This window comes from Ovis aries, chromosome 24 (genome assembly GCF_016772045.2).
Source record: "Ovis aries strain OAR_USU_Benz2616 breed Rambouillet chromosome 24, ARS-UI_Ramb_v3.0, whole genome shotgun sequence".
NCBI lineage: Eukaryota > Metazoa > Chordata > Mammalia > Artiodactyla > Bovidae > Ovis > Ovis aries.
In genome coordinates this window covers 7,630,544-7,643,173 of record NC_056077.1, presented here as the reverse complement: position 1 = coordinate 7,643,173, position 12,630 = coordinate 7,630,544, and the positions used below count along the sequence as shown (strand labels likewise).

At 43.1% G+C, this 12,630-nt stretch overlaps 1 protein-coding gene across 1 annotated transcript; it reads left to right on the top strand.

The window, feature by feature from the left end:
- The first annotated feature begins 508 nt into the window (after positions 1-508).
- LOC101109062 (non-histone chromosomal protein HMG-14-like) lies at positions 509-3,485 on the top strand. The gene is made up of 2 exons (XM_042240671.1): positions 509-538; positions 2,661-3,485. The coding sequence occupies exons 1-2, from the start codon at positions 509-511 to the stop codon at positions 3,150-3,152; spliced, it is 522 nt and encodes a 173-aa protein (XP_042096605.1). The 3' UTR covers positions 3,153-3,485.
- The last annotated feature ends 9,145 nt before the right edge of the window (positions 3,486-12,630 follow it).

Sequence of the window (12,630 nt, the reverse complement as noted above, 5' to 3'; positions counted from 1 at the left end):
ATATTTGCATAGCAGGAAAAAGAGCTTTTAACTTGCTTCCTTATCTCGCCTTCTTACTGTAGAGAATATTTTCCCCCTGAAGGTGTATCTCGCTATTGAATCTGGCGTTTAAAGGAAATGTCATCAGGACCTGTGATGAAAATTGAATTTTTTCCCAATGCCTAAGGATGACTTTCTTTAACTAACTTAGCCGACTCCCAGCCTGAAATGGAGGCAGACATTCTGGTCTGCTTTGAATCTGCTATTCTCTTCCTGTTTCAGCTTCTTTTATGCCTCTCGCCTTCACCCTCTCCTCCTCTGCTGTCTGTATGCTACCCCCACCCTGCCTTTCTTCTGCGTTCATCTCTCTCCTTCTTGAATGGAAAAGTCCCTAATCTTTTTCCTCTTGTGCCTGCTTTGGTGCAGGGGTTTCAAAGTCTGGGAAATTGGCAGGTCTTTTTCTCTTATTGACAGCATGATTCTGTTCTCCATCCCAATTCCTGGATCCTCCTGAACCTTTTTGGGGAGAATGGCAGCTGCCTTCTGCACAGGTGAGCGAGTAGGGGTGGGGGGGGGAGTAGAAATGGAAGGGCTGGCATTTTTTTTAACCCTTAAGCAACCTAAACTTCCACTGAAACTTCTTAGTATGACTGTTTCAAGAGATGTTCCTGATTATGATCTGGGGAGATGTCAGCTTATCCAACGAATAAATGTTAGAGGACATCAGATGCTCGTAAAGTCCAAATGTAGGAACCTGACGTCTCTCCATTCTCAGAGGTGGAGCTTCAGATGGACCTGGCTCCATGCAGCTTCTCATCATCTAGGGAAAGAAGATGAGGAAGACAGGGCAGAGGGGTAGGTTATGTCATCAGATGTATGTATGTTTGTGCTCAGTCGTGTTCGATTCCTGAGACTCCATGAACTGTAGCCACCAGGTTTTCTGTCCATGGAATTCTCCAGGCAACAGTACTGGAGCGGGTTGTCATTTCCTACTCTTGGGGATCTTCCCAACCTAGAGATTGAACCCGTGTCTCTGGTGCCTCCTAAGTAGCAAGTGGGTTCTTTACCACTGTGCCACTTGGGAAGCCCATATGTTATCAGATGCTTTGCCCTAAAGGAGAAAATGAAAGTCTTTTCTGCAATATAAGTATTTGATCAAGCAAAAGGCTTCACACACAGATTTATATACCTGCTCGTTGAAATACCTTGGATGCAAAATTAGAGACTGTGAGTTGGCAATGAGGACCTTATATATGGACCCTGGAAGCACTGCACCATCCATAAAATAGAGAAAGGGGAAAAATTTACCCTCTGGGCTGAACACACACCTAGGAAGTATGACATCTGCTCAGATTTCTGCTGAAAAAGAATCTCCTTTGAATCGAGTGACCACATAATTTATTGTCAAGCCAGGACACTCTGCATGAAGGTAAAATTTCTACAGTGGGGTATTATAAATCTTTTTTTTTTGAATTTTTAAAAAAATTTTATTTTTACTTTATTTTACTTTACAATACTGTATTGGTTTTGCCATACATTGACATGAATCCACCACGGGTGTACATGAGTTCCCAAACGTGAACCCCGCCTCCCACCTCCCACCCCATATCATCTCTCTGGATCATCCGCGTGCACCAGCCCCAAGCATCCAGTATCCTGCATCGAACATAGACTGGCGCTTCGTTTCTTGCATGATAGTATACATGTTTCAATGCCATTCTCCCCAAATCTTAATTGTTCATCTTGATAGATTTCTGCATATGTATTCGCCCATGTAACTGCCACCCAGGTGAGTACAGAAAACCTGCTCATCACCGCCCAAGAAAGCTCCATCATGACTGTTTCTGGGCACCAGCTACCTTCCCTAGCCCCCCAAGAATCATTGCTTCTCTGATTTCTGTCACCATAACTTCATTTTGCTTACTCATGTCTGCTAAGTTGCTTCAGTTGTGTCCACTGCTTTGCAACCCTGTGGACTGTAGCCCGCCAGGCTCCTCTGTCCCTGAGATTCTCCAGGCAAGAATACTGGAGTGGATTGCCATGCCCTCCTCCAGAGGATCTTCCTGACCCAGGGATTGAACCCACATTGGCAGGTGGGTTCTGTGTCACTGGCACAACCTGGGCTGCTCATGACCTCCACCTAAACCAGGGGTCCCCAATCTCTGGGACGTAATGCCTAGTGTTCTGAAGTGGAGCTGACGTGATAGTAACAGAAACAAGGTGCACAATAAATGCAATGAACTCGAATCGCTCTGAAACCAACCCCCCCAACCCTAGTCTGTGGGAAAGTCGTCTTCCATGAAACCCGTCCCTGTTGCCAGGAAGGCTGGGGACCGCTCATCTAAATGAAATCACATCGAATGGATTGCTTTACTTCTACTCAACAATAGCAAAGAATGAATGACTTGTCCCGAGGATGGATCGTAGAGTGTGTTAAGTGAAATAAACCGAACTCTGAGAGTGAAAGGCTAACAATAGTCAAGCATGGGGACAGCAGACATAAAAGCAGCCCTTCTGGGGAGCCAGGATGAAGGCTTACCTGACCATTAGGAGGCTGAAACCCTAAACCCGTACTAGGCAGACCCCAGGCTTCGTGTTTCTGTTGTGCTTAGTCGTGTCTGACTCTCTGTGATCCCGTGGATGGTAGCCGGCCAGGCTCCTCTGTCCATGGGATTCTCTAGGCAAGAATACCGGAGTGGGGGTTCCATCCGGTTCTCCCACCATCCGGTTCTCCCACCACGCCCGCCGCGGGTCCCAGCAGCTTGGGCGGCGGGAGGAGCGGCTGCGGTCAGGCTACTCAGCTTCGCGAAGGCTCCCGGCGCGCCGCGGCCCTCAGGCCCACGGCTCTCGCCCGCCCCGTTGCCACGACGCCCAAGAGGAAGGTCAGCTCCGCCGAGGGGGCGGCGAAGGAGGAGCCCAAGAGGAGATCGGCGAGGTTGTCAGCTAAACCGGCTCCTGCGAAAGTGGAAACGAAGCCAAAAAAGGCGGCGGGAAAGGATAAATCTTCAGACAAAAAAGTGCAAACAAAAGGGAAAAGAGGAGCAAAGGGAAAACAGGTGGAAGTGGCCAACCAGGAGACTAAAGAAGACTTACCTGCAGAAAATGGAGAGACTAAAAACGAGGAGAGCCCAGCCTCTGATGACGCAGAAGAGAAAGAAGCCAAGTCTGGTTAATAACCACACACCGAGTCCTGTCAGTGGTCCCTGTTTCCCTTCTTGTACAATCCAGAGGAATATTTTTATCAACTATTTTGTAAATGCAAGTTTTTTAGTAGCTCTAGAAACATTTTTAAAAAGGAGGGAATCCCACCTCATCCCATTTTTTAAGTGTAAATGCTTTTTTTTTAAGAGGTGAAATCATTTGCTGGTTGTTTATTTTTTGGTACAACCAGAAAATAGTGGGATATTGGATACGGGAGGCTTTGATTGTCTTGGGTGTCAGCTTAACATTCCATAGATGGGGGGTAGCTTTTATATCCTATAATACAAAAGCATACTAAATGGCAATTTGGAGTCAGTTGTGCAGTTAATGTCTTGAACACTTTAGATTACTTCTCTTCCCATATTGTTTTGGTAGAATTATTTCCTACAGAAAACCACTTTTTGATCTTGGCTCTCCTGGTCAGAATTTTGTGCACTATGCTATAACATCTTTGGTCGTGGTAGTCCAGTTTTCCTAGTAACTTGGTTAATGTGCTGTGAACGATTGACAGTTTGGGTATGTAGTGTATATGATATTAAATTGTGAATCAGTGGGACTTAAGATGTAACAACATATCAGTATTTGAAGATATTGGTACTTGATATCCTGTTAAGGAAAGTTTGCTCCAGATTTTAAGCTGGAAAGTCACTGGAATAACTGTTAAGAATCACAACTACATGATATTTTAGATTTCTGGTACGTATGTGAAGAATTGTGTACAAATTGAAACGTCTGTGTAGTGATCCTCAAAACAACCAATAAAATCTCAGTTATAAAAGAAAAAAAAAAAAAAGAATACCGGAGTGGGTTGCCATGCCCTCGTCCAGGGGATCGTCCCGACCCAAGGATGGAACCCTTGTCTCTTGCGCTTCCAGCATTGGCAGGCGAATTCTTTACCACTAGTGCCACCTGGGAAACCCAGAGCTCGGGCCTAGAGTCTGGGAAACACATCTCATGAAATAAACCTTTGTCTTCCCAGTAGACAATCTGAGTTCCATTCTCACTGTGGGTTGCCTGCCTTTTCAGTGATTCTGCCTTCTCTTTGGAGATACACCTCTGTGGCCAGGGAGCGGTGGTGATGAAAGTGGGGGTAAATACAGATGCGACCTCCTCACGTCTTTGAAACATCTCAGGCAGCCCACCCCTCACATTCAAGCTCCTTCTTCTCTTCTCAACGCCTACAGAATTAATCCAGGGCGAGCCGTGTTACCCACCCCTGTGTACCCTTTCAAAAGCCACTGTTTCTCACCTGCTTCCACGCCCCTAGCAGAATTCAGGAATCATTAGTGTTTGATGATCTTGTGTTTCAAGACTTCAATCTCTTGTACTTTGAAATTGAAATTCCGGAGCCTGCAAGGGACCCTACACTGACAGCTGACTTATTGAACGCTTGCCAGCTCCCACGGCTCAGAAAGTCAATTTCTCCACTTTGCCTCTTTGCAGAGCGCAGGAGTGTGGCATTGGGAAACTCAGAACCAGGCTGTATCTGTGAAACCGAGCACTGTGTCCATTCCGCCTGCCTTCTCCTGGTGTCAGGGGAGAAGATGACATTAACTTGCACGCTAATTAACAAATATCAGGATGGTGAAATGCCGACTCTGCTTCTGAGAGTGGCACCAGGGGTATCATTGTCCTTCCTGAAAATCCATTTTCAAATCCCTGCTCTGCAGAATAACTCATCCTGCTCTCAGGACGAGCGAGTTGCCATCCCTCCTATAGGATGTGTGCTTGTTGCTGGTGCATTGCTTTGCCTCGGTTTTTAAGGTGTTTGTAGGTACTTAAATAGGAGGTGAGTATTAAATAAAATAATGTACTTGCTTAGCAGGGCCCCTGACAGAGAGGCAGATTGGAATAAATGTTAGCAGTTGCTCTTAGGACATGTGGAAAACCAAAATCCTTTAAAATCTGCCCAGAGTGAGATGATCACCTCTGTTCCTAGCCTCTATTGTTCATGAGCATACTTACTCGAACTTGTACTTCCATCTGTCAGAAATAGACTCACAGACATAGAAAACAGACTCACAGTTGCCATAGGGGAATGGGGGGAGAGGGATAAATTAGAAATTTGGGATTAAGACATCTATAAGACAGATAAACAACAATGACCTATTGTTCAGCCCAGGGAACTATATGCAATATCTTATTGATAAGTAAAAGTGAAAGAGAACATCACTCAGTTGTGTCTGACTCTTTGTGATGCCATGGAGTCCATGGAATTCTTTAGGCCAGAATACTGGAGTGGATAGCCTTTCCCTTTCTCCAGAGGACCTTCCCAACCCAGGGATCGAACCCAGGTCTCCCACTCTGCACGTGGTTTCTTTAACAGCTGAGCCACCAGGAAAGCCCAAGAATACTGGGGTGGGTAGCCTACTCCTTCTCAGCAGATCTTCAGGAATTGAACCTGGGTCTTCTGCATTGCAGATGGATTCTTTACCAGCAGAGCTACTGGGGAAGCCCTATAATGGAAAAAGATTTGAAAAAGGACACACACACACACACACGCACACACATGCACATATATATGCTTTCCTTTTCCACATATATATATATGCTTTCCAAGTGGCACAGTGGTAAAAGAATTCGCCTGCCAGTACAGGAGGAACAAGAGACGTGGGTTTGATCTCTGGGTTGGGAAGATCCCCTGGAGAAGGAAATGGCAACCTGCTCCAGTATTCTTGCCTGGAAGATGCCATGGACAGAGGAGCCTGGAGGGCCTTAGTCCACTGGGTCAAAAAGAGTTGGTCACAATTTAGTGCACACACACACACACACACACACACAACTGAATCACTTTGCTGTACACTTGAAACATTGTATTCAGTAAATCAACTATACTTCAATTTTTTAAAAAGCCCTTTTCAGCTTCTATCTGGCTAATTTTTACTGCAGAGATTCCTGCAGTGAGAAGATTCGGGTTCTCTAGGGGGAATCAGTTGTCCCCCTTCCTGGGTGATCCTAGATGCACTGCTTCTGTACGTGTCCCTATTTCTGTTTATGGGTCTGTCTCCACTGCGAGAGCTCTTTATGGACTCGTAATTCTGGCATCACTGGGAGAGATGTCAGCCTTCCGTCCGTAAATTAATCGCTGCTGTGACTCATGGAGGGGCCGCTAGAGTTGCCTTTGTATGAAGCAGCAGAGTCATAAATACATTCTCAGGGTCTGAGTCATCTTTTCTGCCACTTTTGATTTGGGGCTCGTATTTGAAGTCCACATTTGTTTTCTCCGTCTTTCCCTTATTGGAGTACTTCTTTTGATGGGCAATCACATGCATTTCTTCTTGTACATCAGTTTCATCGAATGCCTCCCTCTTGCACTTCAAAGGAAAATTCGCGTTGACCTAACATCTTGTCAGTTCAGTCATATCAGTTGCTCAGTCGAGTCCGACGCTTTGCGACCCCAAGGACTGCAGCACACCAGGCTTCCCTGTCCATCACCAACTCCGGGACTTTACTCAAACTCAGGTCCATAGAGTCGGTGATGCCATCCAGTCATCTCATCCTCTGTTACCCCCTTTTTCTCCCACCTTCAATCTTTCCCAGCATCAGGGAAAGTGATTAAAATGGTCCCTGATGCATACTTCCCACCAGTATGCCAACTGTAAACAATTTCAAGTGCTAAATCATAAAAACATGCAAAAAAATGTCCATCAACAACCTCTTCTTGGTCTCTAGGCCTGAAGCACAGCTAAAATCATCTGTCTTTTTTTTTTTTTTTTTTTTTTTTTAGCTATACCCTGTGTTAAGTCTCTTATTTCATGGGCTTCATGTATTTCTCTTTCTTTATTTACTGGTCAGTTTTATTAAAGCTCCACTTCTAGGAGTTTTCTGAATAAGTGTGCAAAACCAGTTCTTTTTTCTTTTTTCATCCTTGCAGCTCTCAAAATTTTTGTTTTCCCTTTTCTTTGACTGAGAGTTTGGCTAGGTATATACAGTTAAGTTAAAATCATTTTTGCTCAAAATTTTGGTGACATGGATGCATGGTCTTCTAGCATTTAATGTTTCTGTTGCGATGTCTAATGCCATTCTGATTTTTTTGTTCTTTGTGTGATCTTTTGTTGCTTTCTCCAGTTGTTTCCCATTCTAAAAATTTCCAGTGGCCATCTTATGTCTCAGATATCCTGAAATTTCACAAGGGTTTACCCTGGGGTGAATTCTTCTCCCTCTCTTTTGATTCTTCCCTGATCTCCTTTTCTATCTTCCTTTCTTCCTTCCTTTCTTTTTAAGCTTAAGATGGAAACAGTTGATAGGAAAACACACACCCTTTAGTTCTAGAAAGATGCTTGTTATTATTTCTGGACAGTTCCCTCTCATCTTAATTTTCTGTTCTTGATTTCTGGGACATCTATTATTTGGACATTAGAATTGCTTATGATTTTTTTTTTAAAATATACCTAACTCAAGTTGTCTATTTCTTTGTCTTTTTGTTTTGCATTCTGGAGATTTGACCATATTCTCTAAATACTCTTTTTCATACTTAAAAAAATTGTAATAATATTTTTTTAAATTTCAGGTTATCCATGTTATTTGATCCCCCACCCCCTCGTTTTTCTCTTGTTTTACAACACATTATGGCTTCTTGCTTACCTTTTGGAGATGTTTTTAGACTTCTTCTTCTTCTTTTTTTTTTAAAATAATTGTCTTCTTCTCCCTGAAGTCTGTCTTTCTTTATTTCTTAAATTTCCAGGTTTCATTTTTTTAGCTCTGACTCTTCGTTCTGAAGGCTTCCCTCCAATGTCTAGTGGTCCTTGATGGACCGTTCATCTACTTAAGAATGCACTTAAAAACCTCTGTGCACATAACGGTGGCTGTTATCGTGTATGTTTCACTTAAAATTGTTATGGGGAGGGAGGTGGGAGGGGGGTTCATGTTTGGGAACGCATGTAAGAATTAAAGATATTAAAATTTAAAAAAAAATAAAAAAAAATAATAATAAAAAAATAATTATTCAATACTGATCCTTTTTATCAAAGGACCCGAAATGTTAGTTACAGAGATTTGGAATTTGCTCCCCTGGAATCCTTCAGAAATAAAGCTGCTTCTTCCTTCTGGAGGCTTCCCCAGTGGCCCAGATGGTAAAGAATCTGCCTACAATGCAGCAGACCCAAGTTTGATCCCTGGGTCAGGAAGATCCTCTGGAGAATGGCATGGCCACCCACTCCAGTACTTTTGTCTGGAGAATTCCATGGACAGAGGAGCGTGGTGGGCTACAGTCTATGGGGTGGCAAAGAGTCAGACATGACTGAACAACAAACACACAGACTTCCTTCAGTTGCTGATATTCTGGAAGTACTGAACCTTAGCCCTTTACTTTGCCCAGTGTCCCTGAATCTGTAGGCTCTCTGTTAAAATTTCACCAGAAAACAAGCCTTCAATGCACTTGTAGTGGCCATGAGGGTCTATGAAGCAAAGAGTAATTTCTATAAAATACATCTCCTTTCAGGCTGGATACTTTTCTCATCCTAGACAGCTGATTCTTCCCCGTGGGAAACACTCAAGGGTTCTGTAGGAGGAATTAGCCGCTGACACATCATTCTTGCTGTTGCTGTTTAGTTGCTAAATCATATCCAACTCTTTGTGACCCCATGGATGGGAGCAAGCCAGGCTTCCCTGCCCTTCACCATCTCCCTGAGTTTGCTCAAATCCATGTCTATTGAGCCAGTGATGCTATCTAACCATCTCATCCTCTGCCGCCCTCTTCTCCTTTTGCTCTCAATCTTTTCCAGCCTCAGGGTATTTTTCAATGAGTCGGCTCTTCACATCAGGTGGCCAAAGTGTTGGAGTTTCAGCTTCAATATCCTTCTCTCTCTCCAAACACAGGTTGCAACTTCTTCCATTTTTATTTTCCATCTTCTATTGTCTTCCATCTCGTATTTTTTGTCTATTTTGTTAATATCTTGACATCTTTCACTGTCCTTTTATTGCTTTTTTTTTTTGAGTGGAAAAAGGGGGTCTGTATGGTTATTTTCCACAAATGAATTTGAAGGATTCATCTTTCATCTTAGGAGAACTCTATTGGCTGTCCCCAGATGAAACATGGGTCAGCATTTACAGTGCCAGTCTTAGGTCACCGTGCTGTCTTGTCTGGGCACTGGATCACTTTTATGGTGACACAAAATCTTTTCCCATAAAGTCCTTTCTCCCCAAGGAGACCATAATCCAGAAGATCAAGTGTAGGAGAAAGCAACTGACTTAGACTGACTTATTGGTCTTTTCTCTCCTTCTTGAAGAGCATGATAAACGCTTGTCAGTTGGATGAGTGAATCATTGAATAAAGGTCTTTCTGTTTGAAATGGTAGATAAAGAATAGGAAGAAATAAGAACCTTGCTTGGCAAAAATGATATTGAGAGTTGACCTGTAAAAAATGATGGAAATCTTGTTTCCTCAGTTCAATAATAGTACCTATTTCCTGGGTAATCTGGTAAATTCCAGGGCTGTGCTAGGTGATTCAGTTGTCACAGCATAAAATAGACAAGCAGATAATTTCAATATAGTTGGGTTTGTAATGCGTGAGTATATAGGCAGGCATTTTCCTTTTGTAAGTGTATAATAATGCATAGATGATTAAAATATATAGAAATATGTTCCTATAAAGTTAACAATGAAAAGTTCACCGCTTAAATAAGACCCACTACCATTACTTTAAAAGAAAAATAAGAAATGAATGTGGAAGGTTTGAAGTGAAAAGTAAAGAATCCCTTCAGTCCCTTTCTAGAGTCCCTCTTAGTAAAATGGGCTTCCCAGGTAACTCAGTGGTGAAGAATCCACCTGCCAGTACAGGAGATACAGGTTTGGTCACTGGGTTGGGAGGATCCCCTGGAGGAGGAAATGGCAACCCACTCCAGTATTTTTGTCTGGAGAATCCCATGGACAGAGAGGCCTGGTGGGCTACAGCCTAAGGGGTCGTTAAAGAGTCAGACATGACTGAGCAGCTGAGCACAAACATACGAATGCACATTATCTTAGTAGAATAGTCATTGTCCATAGGACTGTGTGTATGCGTGTGTGTGTGTGTGTATCTTCTTATACATAAGAAACATCTGGACACAGAGGTTTGAATCTCCTTTCCACTCAGCAAATCCTAGCAGTCTCATTCTTTTTTAACAGCTGCATATGACTTCACTCTATATATGTAGCCTCTTTTAATCAATCTGCACTAGACAGGTTCCTTCCAAAATTCAACTGTTAAAAAGTCATCGTAAGGACCTGCCAGGTGTTCCAGTGGCCAAGACTCCATATTCCCAATGCAGGGGGCCAGGGTTCAGTTCTCAGTCAGAGGACTAGATCCCACATGCCACAACTAAGAGTTCTCATGCCACAGCTAAAGGTTCTATGTTCGGTTCAGTTTAGTCACTCAGTCGTATCCAACTCTTTGCAACCCCATGGGCTGCAGCATGCCAGGCTTCCTTCTTCATCACCAACTTCCAGAGCTTACTCAAACTCACGTCCATTGAGTCTGTGATGCCATCCAACCATCTCATCCTCTGTCATCCCCTTCTCCTCCCCCTTCAATCTTTCCCAGTATCAGGGTCTTTTCAAATGGGTCAGTTCTTCACATCAGGTGGCCAGAGTGTTGGAGTTTCAGCTTCAGCATCAGTCCTTTCAATGAATATTCAGGATTGATTTCCTTTGGGATGGACTGGTTGGATCTCTTTGCAGTCCAAGGGACTCTCAAGAGTCTTCTCCAACACCACAGTTCAAAAACATCAATTCTTCAGTGCTCAGCTTTCTTTATAGTCCAAATCTCACATGAATACATGACTACTCAAAAAACCATAGCTTTGACTAGACAGAATTTTATTGGCAAAGTAATGTCTCTGCTTTTTAATATGCTGTCTATGTCGGTCATAGCTTTCTTTCCAAGGAACAAGCATCTTTTAATTTCATGGCTGCAGTCACCATCTGCAGTGATTTTGGAGCCCAAAAAAATAAAGTCTCTCACTGTTTCCATTGTTTCCCCATCTATTCGCCATGAAGTGATGGGACCAGATGCCATGATCTTAGTTTTATGAATGTTGAGCTTTAAGCCAACTTTTTTACTCTCTTCTTTCACTTTCATTAAGAGGCTTTTTAGCTCCTCTTCACTTTCTGCCATAAGGCTGGTGTCATCTGCATATCTGAGGTTATTGCTATTTCTCCTGGCAATCTTGATTCCAGTTTGTGCTTCATCCAGCCCAGTGTTTCTCATGATGTACTCTGCATATAAGTTAAATAAGCAGGGTGACAGTATACAGCCTTGATGTATTCCTTTTCCTATTTGGGACCAGTCTGTTGTTCCATGTCCAGATCTAACTGTTGCTTCCTGACCTGCATATAGGTTTCTCAAAAGGCAGGTCAGGTGGTCTGTATTCCCATCTCTTTCAGAATTTTCCATAGCTTATTGTGATCCACATAGTCAAAGGCTTTGGCATAGTAAATAAAGCAGAAGTAGGTGATTTTCTGGAACTTTCTTGCCTTTTCAATGATCCAACTGATGTTAGCAATTCGATCTCTGGTTCCTCTGCCTTTTCTAAAACCAGCTTGAACATCTGGAAGTTCACGGTTCACATACTATTGAAGCCTGACTCAGAGAATTTTGAACATTACTTTGCTAGTGTGTGAGTTGAGTGCAATTGTGCGGTAGTTTGAGCATTCTTTGGCATTGTCTTTCTTTGGGATTGGAATGAAAACACCTTTTCCAGTCCTGTGGCCACTGCTGAGTTTTCCAAATTTGCTGGCATATTGAGTGCAGCACTTTCACGGCATCTTCTTTTAGGATTTGAAATAGCTCAACTGGAATTCCATCACCTCCACTAGCTTTGTTCATAGTGATGCTTCCTAAGGCCCAGTTGACATAGAATTCCAGCATGTCTGGCTCTAGGTGAGTGGTCACACCATCGTGATTATCTGGGTCGTGCAGCTGTTTTTTGCATAGTCCTTCTGCGTATTCTTGCCACCTCTTCTTAATATCTTCTGCTTCTGTTAGGTCCATACCGTTTCTGTCCTTTATTGAGCCCATCTTTGCAGGAAATATTCCCGTTGGTATCTCTAACTTTCTTGAAGAGATCTCTAGTCTTTCCCATTGTATCATTTTCCCCTATTTTGTTACATTGATCACTGAAGAAGGCTTTCTTATCTCTCCCTGCTATGCCTTGTGCTGCAACTAAAACAAGATTCTGCACACTGGAGCAAAGATAGACGATCCGAAGTGCCGCAACTAAGACCCAGCACAGCCAAAATGAAAAAGTCATTGCAGTATGCTTGACTTAAGTATGCTTGACTTAAGCATACTTAAGTATGCTTGTTCTTGTATGTTGCACTGGGGGGAAAGTCAAGAAGGTTTGAGAAAATGACTCCAATAATCGTTTCAGTCTGGGTTGAGATATGGTTCCCAGACAGTGTCTGTCCACCTCTGCCTTGCTCCTGATGGCATCTGAGCAGATGGCGGGAGCGAAAAATTTACAAAGAGACTA

What these genes read in the sequence shown, in the direction of transcription:
- LOC101109062 (XM_042240671.1), top strand. Translation starts at nt 509, where the DNA reads ATGGCAGCTGCCTTCTGCACAGGTGAGCGA. An exon ending in CCTTCTGCACAGGTGAGCGA is followed by an intron (nt 539 to 2,660) that starts GTAGGGGTGGGG and finishes GGGATTCTCTAG; the next exon opens with GCAAGAATACCGGAGTGGGG.